This window comes from Electrophorus electricus, chromosome 5 (genome assembly GCF_041902795.1).
Source record: "Electrophorus electricus isolate QZ-2024a chromosome 5, ASM4190279v1, whole genome shotgun sequence".
NCBI lineage: Eukaryota > Metazoa > Chordata > Actinopteri > Gymnotiformes > Gymnotidae > Electrophorus > Electrophorus electricus.
Window position 1 is genome coordinate 9,569,774 of NC_137501.1, and position 21,320 is coordinate 9,591,093.

The 21,320-nt window shown below is 49.7% G+C and overlaps 1 protein-coding gene across 7 annotated transcripts in view; it reads right to left on the reverse strand.

The window, feature by feature from the left end:
* The window catches only part of wdfy3 (WD repeat and FYVE domain containing 3), a 61,851-nt gene that overhangs the window by 16,032 nt on the left and 24,499 nt on the right, over positions 1-21,320 (reverse strand). For 6 of the 7 annotated variants that reach the window (XM_035529640.2, XM_035529639.2, XM_035529638.2 and 3 more), the window contains 26 exons: positions 20,058-20,530; positions 19,387-19,470; positions 18,160-18,331; positions 15,860-16,074; positions 14,281-14,393; positions 12,876-13,110; positions 11,226-11,326; positions 9,728-9,946; positions 9,265-9,446; positions 8,411-8,642; positions 7,511-7,671; positions 6,803-6,914; positions 6,473-6,663; positions 5,881-6,033; positions 5,708-5,781; positions 5,303-5,464; positions 5,109-5,203; positions 4,910-5,030; positions 4,263-4,480; positions 3,904-4,094; positions 3,301-3,435; positions 2,944-3,123; positions 2,609-2,842; positions 2,401-2,500; positions 1,848-2,008; positions 367-596 (listed from right to left, as the gene is read on the reverse strand). In XM_035529640.2, coding sequence (XP_035385533.1) covers positions 367-596; positions 1,848-2,008; positions 2,401-2,500; positions 2,609-2,842; positions 2,944-3,123; positions 3,301-3,435; positions 3,904-4,094; positions 4,263-4,480; positions 4,910-5,030; positions 5,109-5,203; positions 5,303-5,464; positions 5,708-5,781; positions 5,881-6,033; positions 6,473-6,663; positions 6,803-6,914; positions 7,511-7,671; positions 8,411-8,642; positions 9,265-9,446; positions 9,728-9,946; positions 11,226-11,326; positions 12,876-13,110; positions 14,281-14,393; positions 15,860-16,074; positions 18,160-18,331; positions 19,387-19,470; positions 20,058-20,530 — 4,544 coding nt within the window. The remainder of the gene's footprint in view (positions 1-366; positions 597-1,847; positions 2,009-2,400; positions 2,501-2,608; positions 2,843-2,943; positions 3,124-3,300; positions 3,436-3,903; positions 4,095-4,262; positions 4,481-4,909; positions 5,031-5,108; positions 5,204-5,302; positions 5,465-5,707; positions 5,782-5,880; positions 6,034-6,472; positions 6,664-6,802; positions 6,915-7,510; positions 7,672-8,410; positions 8,643-9,264; positions 9,447-9,727; positions 9,947-11,225; positions 11,327-12,875; positions 13,111-14,280; positions 14,394-15,859; positions 16,075-18,159; positions 18,332-19,386; positions 19,471-20,057; positions 20,531-21,320) is intronic. The other variant, XM_035529643.2, reaches the window with a different exon arrangement.

Sequence of the window (21,320 nt, forward strand, 5' to 3'; positions counted from 1 at the left end):
CGGGGACTCTGACGCAGCCGTGAAGGAGCAGGCACGGCGTGGCACCTGCTCGTCCCGAGGGAGGGGGTTGAAACAGGCGCTCCCACAGCACCCCCTTTTTCTTTTAATCAGCAGAGCAGACACAGTCGTTTACGTCACTGCTGTCCAATCAGAATTTTACCATCCCACGGGTAGTAGTGGAAGAAAAACATCCTCCTAGCCCCCACCTCTGCATTTCCATTTTAAAGGCACTCTGCTGTCTACCGACTTGGGAGTCACACACATGTTCAGTTTCTCTAGCTCTCCCTCCCCTCCAACACATACACACTCATGTGTAGGCACACGGAGTCACAAACAAGCACACACACGCACGCCGTCTTCGCCCACCTCCCCGTGTGCAGGTTGATGAAGCAGTGGGCCAGGCAGGCCACAAACTCCTGGTCGTGGTTGCCGGGGCCCAGCACCAGGTTGCGGTTGACGGTGAGCACGCGCAGTGAGTCCAGCAGTGCCACCTGCTGGGCCACGGTCCTGTGCGGCCGCGACAGCTGGTACAGGATGGTGCGGTTCAGGCAGTGGTAGATGGGGTCCAGAGACAGGCCCTGGGAGCGCCGCTTGCACTAGAGGGGAAGAGGGAGAGAGAGAGAAAGAGAGAGAGAGAGAGAGAGAGAGAGAGAGAGAGAGAGAGAGAGAGAGAGAGAGAGAGAGAGAGAGAGAGAGGGAGGGGAGGGGAGAGTCAAGAATCGTCGTCATTGGTGATGCGTCCCTTGGGACGCAACAGTAGGGCCGGAATTGTGAAACAGAGGAGCTAGAGGAAGAGAGAGTTTAACAGAGACTCATGGAAAGGTTTGCATCACTGCATAACGGCCTCTGCTACTTTGGGCAATGACTATGGCTGGAACAGCCTGTACATTTAGCTCCTTAAACCTCTACAGCGCATTCCGTCACGCCGTTATAAATCCCCCCTCAAACAGCCACGTCAGGGTCTTCGACCCGGCGAACCGCGTTCCGTCTTGTGGGCAAAGGCACGCGCCGAAAGAGGTGATGGGGGAAGCGGCCAGCCGCTCACACATGATAAAGTGCACTGTGCTGCGCGGGTTTCTCGTTGTGCCCCACTCTACCGCACTCTGAGTGGGTTGCCGTGGCCTGCTCAGGCGAATCCATCGGGAAGCCCTTTGACTTCCGTGGATGTCCACTAGGGGCAGCGTTGGACAGCTGAGGAAGTGCACAAGCACCTGCGCATTTGACCAGATACAGTGTCAAAAACATCCATACTGTGGCTCACATGTATATTTAACGCATTTGATCATTTATTGGAATTCTTTTTACTGTATTCTTTCCAAATTTGATTTGATGTTGTATGCATGTCTTTTTTTAACTCAACATTTTAAATGCATGAAAGGAGATACACAAAGTTACTAACAGTATTACTACTTTTGACGTTATTTTCTATATTACTACTTACATCAATCACAGTCTTTTACTGATTGCTGTATTTCTTATTCAGCGTGTAACTTGTGTTCTGTTCGTTTTCTGGAGTGTGCTTAAGACTGAATCACCTCTAGGAATTGGATGCAGATTAAGCTGTCAGGCTCAGCTCGAGCTCTAGTTCCCCGTGGGTGATTAGCGTAAGGAGAGGGCGTCATTAAGGCGTTTCCTCGGCACGCGCTACGGCTGTCGCGTCATGTCAGGGCGGGATTTACACTGCGCTGTTACATCGCCTTCCTTTGGTTTGCTAATCCTTCCATTATCCAAAGACTGAGTTCTCACTGCTGGAAGGAGATTTATCTTATGTACAGCTATAATATAGCGACATGGCACGTGGAATCCGATCTAGGATCAGTATTCAGAGCCATGGTCACCGCGCTCACCTGGCTGATCAGCTGCACTATGAACTCCACTACCAGCTTCGACTCCTTGTTGAACATGCCCTGCCACAGCTTGTCCACCACCCGCTGAGCGAAGTAGAACACGTTGTTGACCAGCACCTGGTAGCTCCCGCCAGTGGTGAGGGGCATCGACGCGTCCTCTCCTGGGGGAAAAGCCGAGGCAAATGAGGAGGGGGGGTGGCTCGCTCCCTGCCTTCTTCAAGTTTCAAGTTTGGCTTATTAGTCATACAGGGTATAACTCGCAGTGAAATGGTTTTGTGAGTGCTCTGTCCAAACTGAGGAAAGAAACAGGCGTGCATAAGGAGAAAAAAAATAAATAAATATATATATATATATATATATATATATATATATATATATATATATATATGTAAAACATGTATATATACACAATGTACAACGTATATATGGATGCATGTGTATGTATACAATGCACAATTCCAGTTTACAAATGTACAGATTTACAGTCACATGGTGGTGGTGGTCCCCACAGCTTCTTGACGCACGATTGTCCGCAGGGCACGCGCGAACTCACCCAGCAGGACGTCGGCTGCCAGGAGGTGCTCCATCACGCTGTCCAGGAGGTAGGACTGGAACTCCTTCTGCTGGGTCCTGGTGGAGCGCTCTGGTGAGGCCTGCAAACACACACCAAGTCTTTTATCCACAAACGTGCAGCCCAAGGACATTAATTAGGAGCCGTGCCCTCAGAGAGAGCGGCACGAGGCCAAGGGGAGGGGCCTCACCTCCAGCAGCAGGTCTATGACGGGCGTCTGCTTGCTGGCAGGCGTCGTGCATAGGTTGTCCATGATCAGCACCCGCATCAGGTCGAAGACGTACTTCTTGGCCGGGTGGTTGGTCAGGGAGGTCTTGGAGCCCACGTTGAGGTACTCCGACTGGCTGCGGTTCATGCCCGTGTCGGCGGCGAAGGCTTTGAACTCCTCGGTGGGCGAGCCGGCTTCATCGTCCAGGTCGCTGACCTGAGACAAGGGTCATGGGTCAAGGGTTCGGGCCTGAATTCCGCGTGGCGCGACTAAAGCCTTACAGCGGCCATTTCAGAGTGAAAACGCGAGCGGCGCACCATCTCCGAGTAGGGCCGGATGTTGAAGGGGAAGACAGCGGCAGCCAAGGCGCACAGGAAGTCTGCGCCGTGCCACATGGGAGCCAGGTCGGGAACGTTGTGGTAGAGGTAGCGGAAGAACTGCATCAGCGTCACGGGGTACTCCCTGAGCCACGAGCCCTCCTCCTCCGACTGCCATGGCTATGGGGCGCCGGGACACATCGAGCAGAGCAAAATCGCTTTGTTAAGCGTCATATCCAGCGATTTACATGTTTAAATCACTCTAACGCAACTGTACCTAGCGTCTTATTGTGACAGCTCACAAATTAAGACTGTGAGGCTGGTTGCGGCCAGCAGGGGGCGCTTTGTGAGCCTCACCAGGTTGAGCATGCTGCGTAGCATGGCCAGCAGGAGGAAGGCCGCCTCCGTGCACACACTGTGGACCGAGCCCACCACGGGGGCGGCACATGCCGGCACGCCGAAGATGAACGTCCAGATGGAGTCCAGGTCAAACTGTGGGTCAGGGAGGCAGGGGACAGACAGGGGGCCAGTCACCTGGTGTGACTTTCCAAGTTCAGTTGACACAATGCTTGGTTAATGAGTGTCTTATAGTAAAGGATATTAACAGAACAGCAGAGAAACATGCAGGGAAATACATATAGACATGTTGAAATGTTTGTTTATAATGCTAACAAACGCAAACAAAACTACACACATATGCGGTTAATACAACAACATTCACCGGTGTGTCAGTAACTCAAACCATTTACATTGACCTTTCTTTCATATTCCGGGAGAACGGAAACGAATTCCAACATCTGCCCTCAAGTTCTGAAAAATGGTTCATATGTAACCGTGTAGCAAACGTGGAATGGACCACCATGACGTCAAGAAGGTGTGGTCGGCTGAGTGCTAGTGTAGCGTTCTAAACAGCTCACGGTGGGGGGCGGAGGGGAGGAGGGCGCGTGCACCCACGCATACCTGGAGGCAGTCTGGCAGCTCGGTGACCGGCTGCTGCAGGAACAGGGCCATGAGCAGGAAGTAGAGCTCAGGCACGTTGGTGTGCTTGGGCAGCAGCGTCTGCAGCACGGGGAAGCCCGGGAAGTGGCAGGCGTCGCGGTTGATCTCGCGAACTGTCGACCTGCCGCCCGCGCTCCGCCCCACGTTGAAGCCTGACCAGGGAGAGACGAGAGCGTTAAACGCCAGACCTTCCATCACACGGCAACCTCTGTGTGTATGTGTGTGTGTGTGCGTGTATGCGTGCGTGTGTGTGTGTGTGTGTGTGTGCGCGCGTATGCTTGCGTGTGCATGAATGCTTGCGTGTGCGTGTGTGCACTCACCCAGCACCGTGCCGATTTTGTTGGTGAGCACAGAGTCGGTGTGATCCAGCCAGCCCCCTCCGCACACGCCCTCTCTGAAGCGGCCCAGGATGGGCTGGTTGCTGAGCACCACCACCAGGATCCAGAGCGCCGCCGTCACCGTGCTGGAGTGGACGTGCTCCTCCATGAACAGGAGCAGCCAGTCGAAGCCCAGCGTGCGCACCAGTTCTTCGCACGCCCTGTGGGGTGCAGTGTCACGCACAAACAGCAATGGTTTAGTCTTAGGAGGAAGACCAGCTATTTTCACTCCAATTTCTTTAGCGTAAAAGGAAAAGGAAAAAAAACCCCACAAAAACCTCAGACAATCAGATGGCATCATCCAAATGTAACTATTAAATATGTTAATGTTATTTTTTAAAATATGTTAATATGTTATTTTTAAAGAAATAGTTTTTTAAAATGTTTTTTTTTTGTTTAAAGCCAACCTATGGACAGCCAATTTCAGCAATGCAAGTATGTACTGTAGTATTGTAGTATTCAACTGTATTAACACAATGAATACATTTTGAAATATTAATTTAAAAAAAAACGTGGTACATGCTGTGACTACAGATTAAGCAGTGGTGTTCACGGGGTAGGGCCCTAGGCTACATGGGGCGCGCTCTCACTGGGCGTTGACGGCGCCCTTCTCTCTGGAGCTGAACAGCAGCCGAAGCAGGAGGTCCAGCAGACGGTTCCGCAGCAGGATCACGCTGGACGAGAGCAGACTGCCGAAGTCCTCGTCGCTCCCTGAACATAAATGAAGCCGGTCAGAGCGCGACAGGCCGAAGAGCTGGAGCTGTGTGGCTACCTGGCAACGGCTCTCACCTCCGTCTGTCTTCTCCTCGTCGTTAACCTCCATGACCACAAACTTCTCACAGACCGCAAAGGTCGGTAAGGTGGATGATATGAACTGACCAAACCTGAAAGAAAACCACCACTTTATAGAATCATAAGCCGCACACAGTTTAAAACTAAGCAGGTTTTTTTGGGGGGGGGGGGGGGGGACAGAGGGGGCGCACCGGAGCAGGTCGTAGGAGCTGGGGAAGCCCTGCAGCAGCAGGCTGAGCACGTTGCCGATGGCGGCCACGGTGGGCTGGGACAGCGCCTGGTCGCGCAGAGTCAGCAGAAGTTTGGGAATCAGCTGGAATTCCCGCAGGAGCTTGGCGTTCTTCGCCGCCTCGCTGCAAGCACACATGGGTCGGGGGTCACATCACATTACATCACATCACACAAGGCGGTGTAATTTTTGGAAGGTACAGCAGCTGTCCGAGAAGCGCTCACACAAAACCCAGCGAACTCTGGAATCTTGTTATTGAGCGGAACAGGCACAGCAAATGTACAAACTGTTACACGAAAGATGGGGGTGGGTGGTTCAATGAAGCGGCACGCCCGGGTTGTGGCCAGCACAGGCTGAAGCGCCTCACCTGGATTCGGTCAGAAGTTCGATGAAGTGCTCGAAGAGTGACAGATGCAGTTCGTAGGGCGCATGGAGCCAGACCTGAAGCCAAACATCAGAGAACGGCATCTCACGTCTGGAAAGGCGAGAGCTTTTAAAAACGCCTAGCAAGTGGAAGAAGGAACCGGGGAACAGACGCACCTCGAGGTCGCAGAGCAGGTCCTGGAAGGCGGTGGAGTTGGGGATGATGGAGGTCTCGTGGCCGCTGTCCACGGTGCCCACCAGTGAGAAGGTGAGGTGCAGGATGTGGCTGTTGAGCAGTGGGCGTTTCTTCTTCAGCAGCATGGCCAGCAGCTGGGGGGACACACAGTGCGCAGGAGTCAGTACGCACTCTGACAAAATGGGCCTCAACCTAAGATGATGCATGGTACATGGTGAGCAATGAAACTTTTACACCATGTCTCACCTATGCTGGACTTGAGGATTTAAGCAGTTTTTTTTTGTTATATACAGATGCTCTTTCACATTCTACACTCTATGAACTCCACCACAGGCAACACCTCCATACTCCATTTGTAACATTCTAGACTCACATTTGCACCATGCAAAGTGTTTGAATTACTGGACCATCTGCACAGATCTTTCAGCTTCACAGCCCCCGTGAGCACTTTTGAATCATCAGAAGCTCGACTGAACAATGACATCAGAAGAAGCGCGTTCCGGCAGCTCCTTGTCTCCTGCTCGAGGCTGCGTTCTTCCCAGGGCAGGGTCCCCGCACTGCCTGTCCCCTCACCTGGTAGCCTTTGATGCGTTCCATCTCCTTGCTGGCCAGTGGGTTGCTCTTGACCACACAGACCAGCGCCTTGACGGCGGCGTACAGGCCCTCCACGTCCGACGCCATGGCTACCAGTCCCAGGATGGCAGCAGCGCCGCCCACGTACTGGAGGTTGGTGGCCACGGGCTTGGGAACGAAGGCCCTCACGCCTGGAGGCATGGGGGGTGGGTTGGGGGAGACAGGATGCCCGGGTTAGGGAGGTGGGCCCGGGCTGGAAGGCATTTAGGACAGAACAAAGGCTTCTCGTTTCTAGCTCCATTAGGAGGATTATGCACTGCGCGGTCTTACCCAGGTAGCCTATCACCACAGCGCCGATGGTCCTCGCCGGGCCGTTGAGGTGCCCCGCTGCGTTGTGGAGGAGCTTGACCGGCGTGGCGTTCTCATGCGACGAAACCGCCAGCTGCACAGAGGTTTCAGCTACTGAGTATGGGCAAACTAGACTGCTGGAGAGAGGCCTTTGGAAATGAGACACCTACAAACACCCCATACCTGCTGCAGTCAACATGACTCAAGTGGGACAAGATAATTAAAAATTACAGCCAATGGGGAAATCCCCTTCTGAAGACTGACTACAGTGAAGACACTACACTACAAAAAGACACTACAGTGAAGACCCTACACTACAAGACACTAGACTACAGTGAGGACACTACATTACAGTGAAGACACCACACAAGACCCTACACTGCAGTAAAGACACTACACTACAGTACAGTGAAGACACCACACTACAGTGAGGACACCACACTAGAAGAAGACCCTACACTACGTTACAGTGAAGAACCTACGCTACTGTGAAGACTCTAGAGCAGCTCAGTGGCGGTAAATTCCATCATGGGGTTCTGACTGAGGCTGTGCCCGTCTGGGAGGAGGACATGTGCTGATGGTGCTACTCTGGTCTTCTGCCTTCAGCCGCCCTGGAAAGCGCACGGCTGCGGAGACTGAAGTCACTCGCTTGACGTATGGAGCTGGTAGGAAGGGGAGCAGAGAGCTCACCTGCTTGGCGATGGCTTTGCTGTCCAGCTTGTTGTACACCTTGCGGATCTTGGCCACGGTGAGGGAGGAAACAGATAGGGCGTAGAGGCTGAAGGAGACCTTCTCCTCGGGGACCAGCGCCACGGGGCACGGGGGCACGGCCTCCACCTTCGCATCTTTGCCTGCGGGGTGGAGAGGACGCTCAGTGTGGGGACGTGCAGCACCGGGTTGCAAAGGGGCGGAGCTTGGCCATGGGGCTTGTGATTATGTGGCGTCCTGGGTGTGAGGGTGCTTGAGAACATTTGGCTCAAATGAGAAAACAGCGGAGCTCCTGGGAAAGTGAAAGTAGCCCCCCACACACACGCACGTGCACACACACACACGCACACACACACAAGCGCACACACACACAAGCGCACACACATGCAAGGCACGCCGCTGGGAAAGTAATTAACAGGCTCTTTGGTGGTGGAAGGGTTTGCCTAATGTTGCTATGGCATTGCTCTCTGGGTACTTCTGTGGCTGGCTGTAACGCTGAAGAGTGCAGCTTGCACTAGGAAATATCAGAGCATTATGGAGGATGAGAAATAAGGCAGCCATCTTATGGCTTGTTTATACTTCTTCCAACAGCTACGATGCTGTCTTTGCGTTTGTACGCAGAGAAAGGAGTCATAGGTGACTGTAGCTCGCAGACGCCCCGACATGCACTCCTCCAAAATCTCAACTACACATTGTGCAGATGTGTATGTTACCTGTCCTCAAAATATTACAAGAACTCATTCTTGGAGAGAGAAAGGACAAATAAATATTAGAGTCTCCTTTAAGTGGCTCTGAATGGAATAACCCAGTCCGTCCCAGCAGTGCCCCTGGACCTTACTACCTTTCTAGAGCACACAAACACCCCTCGTCCCGCCCACTCACAAGGCAGGTAGACCGCCTGCAGGCTGCCCACGTAGTTGGGCCCCAGTTCGTAGATGGCGGCCGCGCTGATGGCAGGCAGCACCTCCTCCAGGAAGTGCGTGGGCCCCAGGCGCCACACCAGGGCGGAGAGCTGGCGCTGGGCCGGCGGCGTGCCCACGTAGCTGTAGACGGTGCTGACCACGGGGGGATTGGCAGCGCCCGAGCCACCCGGAGCGCTGTGTACGTAGTGGAGCTGGAAAAGGGAGGGAGGGGGAGACAGATAGAGGAGCCGTTGATAAAGATACAGATACAGAGAGAGAAACAGAGGGGAAGTTAGCAACACTGTATGTGGGTAAGAGGGAAGGAAGTGGCAGTGTGGTTTGGTGTTAGTTAGCTATGGTCGCAGAAGCTCTTCATACGGAACAGACGGAAGCTGTGGTTAAATCAAAGGTAGACCACAAAGGAACACCTTGATGAAAGCACCGTGCGAGCGATTTTAAGTGTGTGTGTGTGTGTGTGTGTGTGTGTGCGTGTGCGTGGAGCCAGATGGTGGGTGGGTCTCTGATGTTTCTATACAGAGAGATACTGTGCATTCCTCAATGCTGGGCTGCTTTGCAGCATTGCCAGGAGACTAAAAAGCTGAGTGACTGAAACGTAGCTGCGCGGCCCTCTTTACATTTACAAAAGCTGACACGCAAGGGCCAACGTGGACGCCTTAGGTCTCTGACCTTGCATCAGGCGTTTAAAAGTTTCACTTGACTTCAGATTTGAAAAAGGCCCGCGAAACTGATCTCTGATCGGCTAGCCACTCTGGAGCGTGCACTATACGTTTGTGACTCAGAGGGCGGTCCTTTGCCGAGGCCCCGCCCCCTCACCTTGACGGTGCTGAGCAGCTGGCCGTCGAGGTAGAGCGTGGCCATGCTGTTCTTCAGCATCCCTTTGCTCATGACCAACACCAGGTGGTGCCACTGTCCCTCGGTGATGAGGTCAGCGCAGCGGAAGCGGGCGCAGCAGGGCAGCAGCTCGTAGAAGGAGGACTCCTCGCTGAAGTCATCAACTGTGTGGCGGGGGGGAGACACAGGAAATGATGTCACGCTTGTAGGCCATAGACAAAAAGTAACACCTCTGCTGTCATTTTTCAGGAAGGCTAGACTAAACACCAGAAGCCAGACTTTTGCTTACACTTTTGTTTATAAACACACCCACACAACACAAGACTTTTTTTTAGTCTAACAATTATTCTACTGCTCAATTATTCTATTCCAGTGACACGCTAAATGCTGCTAAGCGGCAGATGTGAGTTTAAGCGGGAGGGGCTGGGGGGGCGGTGGGACTTGCCGTAGGTCTGCAGCAGCTCCTCCTTGGTGGAGACAACGAGTGAACGGTCACGGGCGGACAGCACAACGGCCAGGCACACGTAGTGCTGCTCAGACGAGGTGGCGCGCCGAACCACCGTCAGCAGGCGCACGGGGTGGCAGGCAGGCGCGCAGCTAAAGCGCTCCACGCAGAACCACGTCGAGTAGCTCAAGCCAGACGGGGGCGGGAACAGCCGCTCGCCTGTGCAGGTGGGGGGTTGGGGGCGGGGGAGAACGCCACAGATATTTTTCATAAAAGCTCACATGGGACAGGACTGTGATTAAACTTGAAGAGCCGAGGCACCCCTTTAGGATGAAATACGGCACCACATTTCTTTCGGTTACCTTAACTTGGGATCAAACATTCAGTACGGAGTGTATATAAATTATTAAATGTCCACAATAAAAAAAATTAATAACTCTAAATATCAATAAAGACAACAAAAGGATCGCAGTCATGGCGGTTATCATAATGAAATACAGTCAACAAAGTCTGCTCAATGGCAACGCAAAGTGAACTGTTACACAACTTAGCTCACATGGCTACGTACTGCCATTCTAGACGCTGTGTCTTACGGACAAGCTTTGAAATACTATATGCCCTGCAAAGGTCCTTTAAAATTCCCCAGATGTCATAGCAAGACGTCCATGTCCAGCTGGTCTCCTATACTAGGCTATAAGCCCTCCGAAGCAGGGACACAGCAGACTGGGACAGTGAATCAGAGACTTGAGGCACAATGCAGGAATGTGAATGAAACTCTGCCAACGGCAACGATGATGTCATCCACACAAAAAAAATAGGTCGGGGGACATGCTGCAGAAGTCTATATATAAATACAAAACCTCCATTTACATTCAGGAGAGAGAGAGAGGGAGGGAGGAAGGAAGGGGTGGAGAGAGTGAAAAAAAGAGATACAGCACAAAAGGGAGGAGAAAGTGAGAAAGCTAAAGAGCCTTGTAGTGCAGCCACAGCCCTGCTTCATCTCATCAATACTACATCACACGCACGCACGCACGCACGCACGCACACAATCCTCTGAGCTCTTCATACCTCTCTATATACCTACTCTCCAGTCCAGGACTCAGTGCTGCTCCCGAACTCATGGCAAGCACTGGCCTGCACTACTTCACTGCCAAATACTAGTCAGGCACGTGTTTACTCACTCCAAGTACCTAATCCGCACACACACACACACACACACACACACACACACACACATTATTATTGTTCGCCCTCTCACCCCAACAATTCAATTTTCACCAAATCACCACGAAACCACCAGTCCCTGGAATTCTTCAGAGAATAACGGCACAACTTTTGACTTTCAAAAATCCAACTCTCAAGTCAGCAATTTCCTAAACCTTTGAATCTTATTAGTATTACACTTGTACTATCGAAACTTCATCGGCCACTGGAACTCTTCAGCAATGAGCATAACCGTTTGCTGGGCTGGGAGGTTCGCACGCGTGAGGGCACTGACCGTTTCCGATGCCGCTGACCACTGCACCGTCGCTCACACCAGATGTGTTGGCGTTGTTGGATGGCGCATTGTGAGGGGCGAGGCTGGGCAGAAATAAACAGCTGGGTGGAGACAGAGAGAGAAGAGAGGGGTTTTCAACATGCCTGGATTTTCTGTTATCCATTTTAATAAATTGTTGTCCTGCAAAGCAAACCGGAGTGAATTCACATCACATTTCGGATGGTTCTGCCGGCTTACTGCATGGGACACGCAGCTTTGTGGGACCAGTTTACATATGTGGGTCTCGTTTCTAGCATAAAGGCAATAAAAAAACAAGGCAATAAAACCCCTATCGGTGCCAGTCACCACTGATCTCTGCAGGAAACGTGATGCATCTGAGGGGCTTGTCCTGTCCCCACTAATGAAAGTGCTTACAAAACAAGTAAGAAAACACACAAATGCCACTGCAACTGACGGGTCTGTTTTCAATAACACAAAAGAACAGTAAATCAAATTGGTGGTGTACTCTTTACAGCTGTCAAAATCATGCCTACAGAGTCTTATTTACTTGAATAGAAGCTGTAGATACTGTCATGCTAAACTAAAAGATTCATTCATATACACTCACAGTCACAGGCATTACCCTAACAAAAGAGTGTGTGTGGTGGTGGTCCAAATATGCATACTAACATATGCGCTACCCCCCAAGAGCCCTGCACCAGCCCAGTGAAGCCTGTGGTAGCTCCATTAAGCCACTCCGCCTGCCCCAAAAAGGAACGAGTTAATATGAATATTTCATAGAGGCAGATGAGGAGCACTGTGTGTGTGTGTGTGTGTGTGTGTGTGTGTGTGTGTGTGTGTGTGTGTGTGTGTGAGAAGAGGAAATGTGGGACAGTATAGCCAGCGCCTTTAATCTGAACAGCAAGGCGTTCTGCTAGCCGTCGCCCAGAGGAAGGCAGGGGAGGACCTCTAAAGGCCGCAGGGTCAGGGAGCAGAGACCAGGCCTATCTGCTGCCTGCCCGTGTACCCCACACAGCACGCCCGTGCCAAGTCCCACCTCACGCGTTGCTTAAGGTACCAAATGTTGGAAGTGCTGGCCAAGTCGCTTTCAAGGTTCTGTGCTAAGATTTGGGAGCTGCAGCATCCAGCCCTTCGTCTGCTGTATAACGATCCCATTAGATAAACATAAGAGTCAAGATAAGGTTGGATAGTGGAAAACAATACTGTGGATTACTGTGGTCGCTGTGTCTTCAGATTCAACAATCAGTTATTAAAGGACAGGGGTTATTATGAGGACATGAGCGCGGCATCCCGATGCTATTAGCCTGAGCGATCGCATATAGGAAGCGGGACCGCAGGAACGTGGCAATGTGGGAATGTGACGTGCTTCCTGCGCTCTGCTCTCGACCCTCAAATGTTGAGCATTTTATCTTTGGGTATTCATCATTTCTGAAGTCCTAAATGTAAGGGATGACCCTACAAAGGAACATCCAACGCTCTGAACTGAGAGGAAACCTTGAAAGTTAATAAGACGTGGTCTGTGCAACAGATGTGTCCCGCCCAAAAACTTTCTAAAAAACTTAAACCCTTACTTATGACCGGCTGAGCAGCGCCCAATTTTTTCCACCCCCTGGATATGGATATGATCAGACACTTTGAAGGGCGACCCACCCGAAGCCCTCCAGCGACGTGTCGAACTCCACGAAGGCAGGAGTGACGGCCGAGCCATGCAGGCGGATGTCATGCGGCGTCGTCATGGAGACCAGGCACTTGACACGGGTCAGGGGCACGGTACTGCCCTCTGCGGAGCGCACGAGGCTGCGGCTGATCCGGTACTGACTGTTGTCCTCACTTGCCGCGAACACACTGTCCGGCCCAAAGCCCTCCGTGGATGTGGTCATGCTGTCTGCAATGCCGGGACACAGAGGTGCTGCACTATAAACACCACCACAACTGGAGCAATGCTCATCTCCAAGAGCAGCTGTGGATACGATCACATTATTAGCCTTGGATGCTGTTTAGACCATTTTGTTTGTAAATGTCTCTCAGTAAAATCTGATACAGAGAAATCCCTGATACTGTAAAATGATATTGGACTGTCAAAATAAGAAGATGGTTATTACTCACTAGTATAATAATAATGCAATATAGCTTCTATTTTGAGACCAGGACAACATTTGGTACAAGACCACAATAAAACATCTGGTAATAGCAGTTTGATGCAGCCATGACCGTGCGGAAGCCATTACTGACCAGGCGTATATGCCTGTGCCTTAAACCTAGAAGCACGTAAGCTTATAGGCGTTTTTACAGTTTTACAGTCTCTACCTGAACTACAGTCTGCAACCACCATATTGAAAATTCCTGTTTTTCTTTTTTTTCTTTTAAGGCCAAAAGGATTAGCGAGCCATGAAATGCCGTTAAAAGGTCATTTGAGGAATGCAGGTGTCAAACACTGCAGATGTGTGTTAAACTCTGCTATCCAGCCTTCAGGAAGCACACCGGAGTTTCCTCTCAAGTGAAACTCCCTCATATATCCTGTTTTACTTTGCCACCATCTCTGCTTTGATCCATATCAAAAACCTTGAATGGAAAGGTCAGGATCATTTGCTGAGGATAGGCCTTCTTGCAACAGGCCAACGTGTCTAACACGGGTATGACTGGCCAATTAAATCAACCCCTTTGAGCAGGTGATCGTAAAACCTTTGCGTTATTGGGATTCTTTGAGTGCAATGAAGTGCCCGAGGAATGTTTATTGCCCAGGAACTGCAGTAGCATCGAGCTTGATTCCAGGAAATCCAGTTCGACTTAATCGGTGGCCGAATATATAGCCAGGACGACTGGAGAGAGAGAAATATGCCATGTTAGCGCCACAGGTAACTGCTGTCGTTCATACGAACGCTGCAGTCTAGGCGCAGGCACCGACGCAGAGCGCAAATGAACTGTAAAGCCAGCAAAACATTGGAGGCCACTGATGGGAGCTGTTTAGCTGAGGTTAGAGAGAGCTGTGACAGGTCTAACCAGGGAGGGGAGGGCAGGAGTTTAAAAGGCTGCTCTCTCACGTCTTTCTACTTACTTCTCATTTCAGCTTCGTAACTCAGCGAGCTTGGCTTATGAACGCGATACTGTTTCAGAAGCTTCTTGTCCCAGGCGCCACAGTTCAAAGGGTTGCCCAAACGCAGAAATTCCCTGTGGAAAGAAAAACAAATGTTTCAAAATAAATAAATAGATAGATAATTTGGTTATTTATTAACATTTTTAACTATTAACAAAATTAACTATTTTACCTGTTAAAAATTAAATAAAGGTTTAAAGGTAAATAATACTCGATATTGATCATTCCATGCGCTTTCTGGAACCTATCTTGAAGTAGCTGTAATTATTCATACAACTGTACAATATGACATTGAACACAGCCCCTAAATGTATTCCACAAGCAAAACAATCAGTTACAGCCACACAAAAAAATCTGTGTCCCTTAGTTTTACCAGAAAACGACAACCACTAAATAAATGCTCGTCTTGTCCAGCCAAAGACCTTTGTTTAACCCCTATTAAAAATAATAATGAAAAAAGCCCACAAAACACTATGAGCATGAAATGGCTCGTAATTTTATTTTATTTTTTAACCCAATTCCATCTACTCTGTGCGATCATTGGCGGAACCGTAAACCGTGACCCACACATCTGAACTTTCGCAGCGTGAAGAGCTAAGATAATGCTTGGTTCCGAAGTCGTGTTTTACAGACAGAGCTCCGGCGTCCCGCGTCTGATGCCCAGCACGGCGGACGTTAGCGCCGTTAGCGGGCATACTAACTCCCTTCAACCCCCCGCGCGCGCGACCAGCCGGGCGGAAAATTGCAGCGGCTCATCTGCCTCTGCGCGCGCGACTCTGCGAGAGACGTCGGATCTGATCGCTGGGCCGCGCGGTGCTAGTTTTACGGCTGGGGGCCTCTTTGGATAAGCAGACACCATTTTGCTCGTGGTGGGAGGATTTTATTTTTCCAAGGTAAATCAGATAAAGAAACGACCGAATCCTTCGGGAGCGTCTGGGCGGAGCAGACTCGACGCATCTGGTCCTAGACTAAAAGATTCAAAATGTCACAGACTGCGCGAGGGTGACAAGCTGCGCACGGCAGGCGATTATGTTAAACAGGGAAAGAGCGAATTCACCTTGTCTCTGGGATTTCAGGCAACAAGAGTGGGTAGAACAACACGTTTAAAAAGTTATACAAACATTATTGATACAACTAGTAGAAGATTTAGCTTATAGTAATAGATACTGTTTATCAGCTCATTCGGATGCAGAGGGCTGTAAAGGAGGCCAGTTACTATTCTATGAGAAGTCATGAAATCAGTCATGTGACCAAAGGTCTGGCAGTAAAACATTACATTACATCTTAAAATGCTGTAATTGCTTTTTTAATACCAGCATCCAATGCCAAAAGCCATGATGACCTAATCATTCTTTACTGTGGGACACATTTACAGGTAGTTTTAAACCCCTAGTTCACAAGAATAAGTGTAATCAATACAGATACATTTGTTAAAGCAATGGTACCATGAGCCCCTAAACCAAGGCCCCAACCCACTCCACCCCCCAAGACCCCAGAGACAGGACCTGGGTGCTTGCGGGATGGAGGGGGGGGCACTCACCGGAGAGCCACGGGCTGAAGAGCCTGTGAGGCCAGCCTCTCGAAGGCCCTCTGCAGTGGCGGGTGCAGCGGGTGCTCCTCGTCGGCCAGGGCGCAAGCGCAGCGCTGCAGCAGTCGCGAGTGCAGGCCCGCCTCGCCCAGCACCTGCTGGTTCCGCTCCGAGTGCACCAGCACCTGCACCATGTTAGCCACCGCCAGCTGCAGATCCAGAGCGTGCTGGGGGCAGGGAGCAGAGGAGTGAGGGTGGGGGTGTGTGTGAGAGAGAGAGATAGAGAGAGAGAGAGGGAGAGAGAGAGAGAGAGAGAGATACAGTGCATCGAGGAACTGGAGGTTTTCTAGCTCTCGCCTGTTGGCCACATTGAATCTTATAATGAGTGCTGCACAATGGGCTTTTAATCATTTCTGTCGCTCGGTTTTCTGCTACCACAAAGCAGCACAAAAAAAGCTACCGCACTGACAAATTGCAGAAACCACTACTCGTCCATCCATCCATCTATCTATCCAACAAGAACTGGGGGGAAGGTGAGGTAATAAAAGAGTGTTAACAGGCAAAAGAGGCCTAACGTTGCATTAGACATATTAATAACGTAAAACATAAAGGAGTATAGAGAGTCTTTGTCCTTTCAAAATGATTTGCATACAGGGTCTCTGTAGAGGCCTCTGCAGGCTTCAGCAAAGGACCCTGGATAGGCTTTGGTGGACCTCAGGGTAAGATATGCGACCTCTCTACCAGGCTCAGGATGGTACCGAAAAACAATCTTCTTTAGGACAAGGTTAAGAGAAGTCTTCTCTTGGAAAGTGATGGTAAAGAGTTCCAACTGATGTGGGTGTGGGTGTCAGTTTGCATATGTTGACTAATGTATGGTTTGGATGTAATGGTGGCAAAGGTAAACACTGTAAAGCAATGGGGTGAATGCATAATCAATTTCTGACCAATGTGGGTTCTTTATTTGGTTGCTGGACATTCTCCGGAGGGTACCTCAATAATGCTTGTTAACGTTAACCTGCAATAAAAGATGGACCAGCTATTCCCTTTAACTAATTCTGAAGTCTGCATCTTCATTTTATATTTGAATTTAACCTTACAACTAGCTGACTGGGGATTTAGGAACGACAAAGGAACTGGGGTGACTGAGTTCCACGAGTTACATTCACTAGTTAAATGGGGTGGACTGGGCCCTCGCTACGACATAACTGGGTGGACTGGGCCCTCGCTACCACTGCCCTCTAGTACAACCTTGTCCCTTACTGCTATTCAGCTACATACAGCTTCTTTATTCAAAGAGCGAACGCTTCTCTGAAACAACGCCTCCTACAATCACACATACCATTTGACAATGCAAACCAAGTGGAATAAGCCTAAATGTAGACTGTTCATCCGAGCACACCTGCTTGGGACAGGGACAGGTTGGGTTCCTCGCCCACGCATAGAAAAGCACACAGGGTTGCTGTCTGGTTTCCATCTCTTGAACATCTGAGTGTTTGTTACAGCCTCCGGCTCATGACCAACCTGATCAGACCTGCACTACCTTCAATCTTTTTACCTGCGGTATTTCAGGTACATTGGTCTGGATTTTTTTCTATCATGTTTCTTGCGTGTCCTAGACATTTCACTAAAGGTTTTCTGCGTGTGAGTCAGTTTGACTTTTTTCTCTTTAGGTCTTAACAGAAAACCCCCAAATCACCTTTGGTGACGCATGCACCTGAAGTTGCACACTCCACCCAAGCCTCAACTGTAAAATTAGCTGGACATTTACAGTGTGAGTCACCTTGGCATTAAGTCTGGTATGTGAATACATGTTGCTTTGTTCGCTCGTACATTTTCTTTTTCCAAGACTGCAAAGTTGTCTTTTGCTAATATTAGCAAGTAAATTTGTTTCGTGCGAAGGAAAGGCAGAGAGGAAGTTTACTGGGGTGGTTGAACTGATGAAACAAAGTATACCAGATGGAACCGAGTAACACAACCCCTCGAAAAGGGGAGGTCTGAAGACCTCTGTCTTTCCGCAGCAGTAGCCACATGACATGCAAACAACAATTCTAGCTTAAATAGCAGGTAAATGCAATTATATTGTGTCATTGAGTATGGAATAAAGGTATAGTGCAAGATCGCTAACAGGCCAAAAAGATAATGTATCGCACTGGAGAAAGCAAAGACTGCACAAATTAACTGCATGCAGACTTGTAAAGGCACTCGAACCTCAACAGTCAAGTCATGAAACGGGCAAAAGGCTTGTGGCATCACGGCAGCTAAACACTAGCACATGACTGGTCAAAAGGAAAGCAGAGCAGAGAGGCTGGTACCTCAGGCTGAGTGTCCGAGCTGACCGAAGCTAGCAGATCCAGCATGGCCAAGACAGCCCCTGGGTGAATGACCACGGGGTCGGAGGCGTGCTGAGAGGGGTTCCCCAGGTGCAGCTTTAGGTCCGTGACGGCTCTGACTGGAGCCGAGGTAGAGGAACCTTGGTAGCCATGTCTGTTTGGCAGGAGGGAGAAGATCAGATCTTTTTTTTTTTTTTTTTTTAATCGACTATTTTGTACCTGCTCAGGTGAGGACACTGCCTGAGCTACATTAGTGTGTATCTATAACATTAGACTTTTCCAAAAGTACTATATGCTACAATGAATACCTTGTGTGGCTTTTTTCTAAAGATGGAATTTATAGTAAGCTGTGATCCACGTTAAATTACTGCTTTGTTTTAAATGCGTCCTTAAAATCATAAGACCCGTGATTCTGCATCACTTAGATCAATGAAAATCCAGCCCTGAATATTAATTCAGAGTTCCCACTTTAAGGAACATTTGTCAGACATTTCCCTGACTAAAAAAGCTGGATTTCCATGACCTATAACGAAGGGAAAAACTGGCCACCTGTGTTAATTGGGTGTTGGAAATTTAAGCAACCACTCTGTAGGAAAACTGTGAAAATATAAGACTTTGATACATGGCAACTAAAATTTAAAGATGCGACAAACAAAATTCCTTGATAATACATGGCTTGTCCCAAAAATGACTAAATCCTCTGAATTTCCATGTCTGGAATAGACATTTTTAAAATTCCATGACTGGTGGGAACCCTGTCAATTACTGATCAAAGCTCCGCACAGGAACACTGAGGGGTGCGAGCCGTGGCCTTAAACATGCTGAGAGCGGGTGGGCTGTTTGTGTGTTGTTGTTTTTTTGCAACTGCAAGCTTCAGGCCCAGCAGAACAGCTTGACAAAGCAGATGAGATGGGAGTGCGCACACACACACACACACACACACACACACACACACACACACACACACACACACACAAACACACACAAACACACACACACAAACACACACACAAACACACACGCGTGCGCGCGCACACATGGCCACAGAGAGAAGAAAGAGAGAGAAAGATTACTACTGATAACTTTCTCATGTATGGGGAAGCAGGCAACACAGATAAGGGGAAGGAGAGACCAACTGTGGGAAAGAGGGGAAGAGGGGGGGGGGATAGATGGAGAGGAGAATGGAAAACTGCAGAGCACAGTAGCTACCTCTTCCTGGCGAGTGCTGGCGTGCCCCAGGGAGAGGGGAGCGAGGTCTCGTGAGTCAGGCAGGGGGGCACCTGCTCAGCACGACTGCACACAGCAACACACAAACGCACGCGCACGCAGCCAGGCGATACCGTAGGTTACAGCAGAAAGAGGGAGAGGAAAAAAAGGAGGGAGGTTAGTTTGAGCTAAAAAGGCAGCTTGGAGCCAAGCGCACAGGCCTCATCGCACTGAGAGAGGGGCGTCTGCAGCGCTTCGAGGAGATGAGAAAAGCCAGCAGTAGCAACCACACCTTCACATTACATATGACTCCTGATAATACACACTTACATGTACTTTCACCAAAAAAAACCCAAACAAACAAAAAAAGAACCTCGAAAGTTTCATGTTACAAGTCAACAAGTACTAGAAGTGAAAGTGAAATAACAGAAAAAAATAATTAAACAATAATAACAACGAATGAAATGAAAACCGGAAAAGCAACACAAGGTTAAACGAGGTCGCCTAAAGTTAACCTCTCAGGGCACAAACTGCAGCTCTGTTAACACCTACAAAGTAATCATCACCATCACCCACAAGCCCGTCACTGTTTAACCACTAGCCTCAGGAAAAAATCCCAAACAAAGCAAAACAAGAAACCCCACAAAACCACAACAGCAGGGGCACGCCCTGACCTGTCGAAGGAGTCGGTCGCCATCTTGTACAGATAGATGAAGAGCTTGCTGCAGTGGCGCAGCGCCGGGCACATGCCCTCGCCGCCCACCGCCTCATCCTCCAGCAGCCTCTGGAAGGGCAGCGCGCTGGACGGCGTGGCAGCATCGCGCACCGGGGAGGCCGCCGCCAGCTTCTTGGCCTCGGAGAAGCAGCCGAGGAGGCGCACGGCGTCGGCCAGCTTCTCGTACTGGACCTCGGTGCGGAAGAAGTGCGAGTTGGCCGGTTCATAGCGCATGGCCGCCGTCAGCGTACCGAAGACGGTGTGCAGCAGCTCGAAGACCTGGTTCTGGTTGACGCGCTCCCAGGTGCCGGCCGGCCGCGGCCCCAGCGAGCGCTCCGTGGCCACCAGCAGCGAGGTGACATAGACGAAACCACCCACCTTGCGGAAGACGGTGCGCGTGCGGTGGCTCTCGCGCAGGACAGCCAACAGCGCCTGGGGGGGGGATTTTTCAGGTATTCACCTTAAAGGCACATTACTTAGGTATTTAGTTATTATATACTGCTATTCATTTTTTTCAGTAACTACACTGAGACTAATATGTAAGGTATGGAGTTACAAGAGTGAGGAGAGTCTGGATCTATCAGCAGGTCCTTGGAGTCAAAGGGATTAAAGAGTTTATACTTTATTATTTTCCGAAACTTTCCCTCTCCTACAGTGGGTTTTTCCTACTTTCAAGACCATTTTTGGACCGTTTTCAATGTCCAAAACATATTCACAAACACAGACACGGCTTCAAATGTCTGCTGTATGTAATCCACCCTCAAATCTGAGGAGCCATTAGCATGAAATATAGGTCTAATGCATTTTTTCATGATAGTCATTTTGTTTTTTAAAAACTTCTACCCCTTTAATACTTTTTTTTTCTTCAAATGAATTGTGGTTGCTGGAGTAACAGAATGTAACAGTAATATTTCATTGTTTTGAATATACATTTGTACTCAGATGTAGGATATGTACTGTTTGAATCTGCACTGCTATAGAATAGAACTGCTGTACCAACTGTATTCACATGAAGACGGTCATTACTGATGAACATTAGCTATACAGCAAGCAGACTGTAGAAAAAGGAACAGTAGAAATGCAGTCTGCGTGTTAGCACAGCATGGGAGGGGACTTTAAAGAGATGGTCCTGACCCAATTATTGAAGAGCTTCTAAGGATTTCCTGAGCAGCTTTTACTCATGCTCGCTTGATAATGAGTTTACCTGAACAAGGTAGTTTGA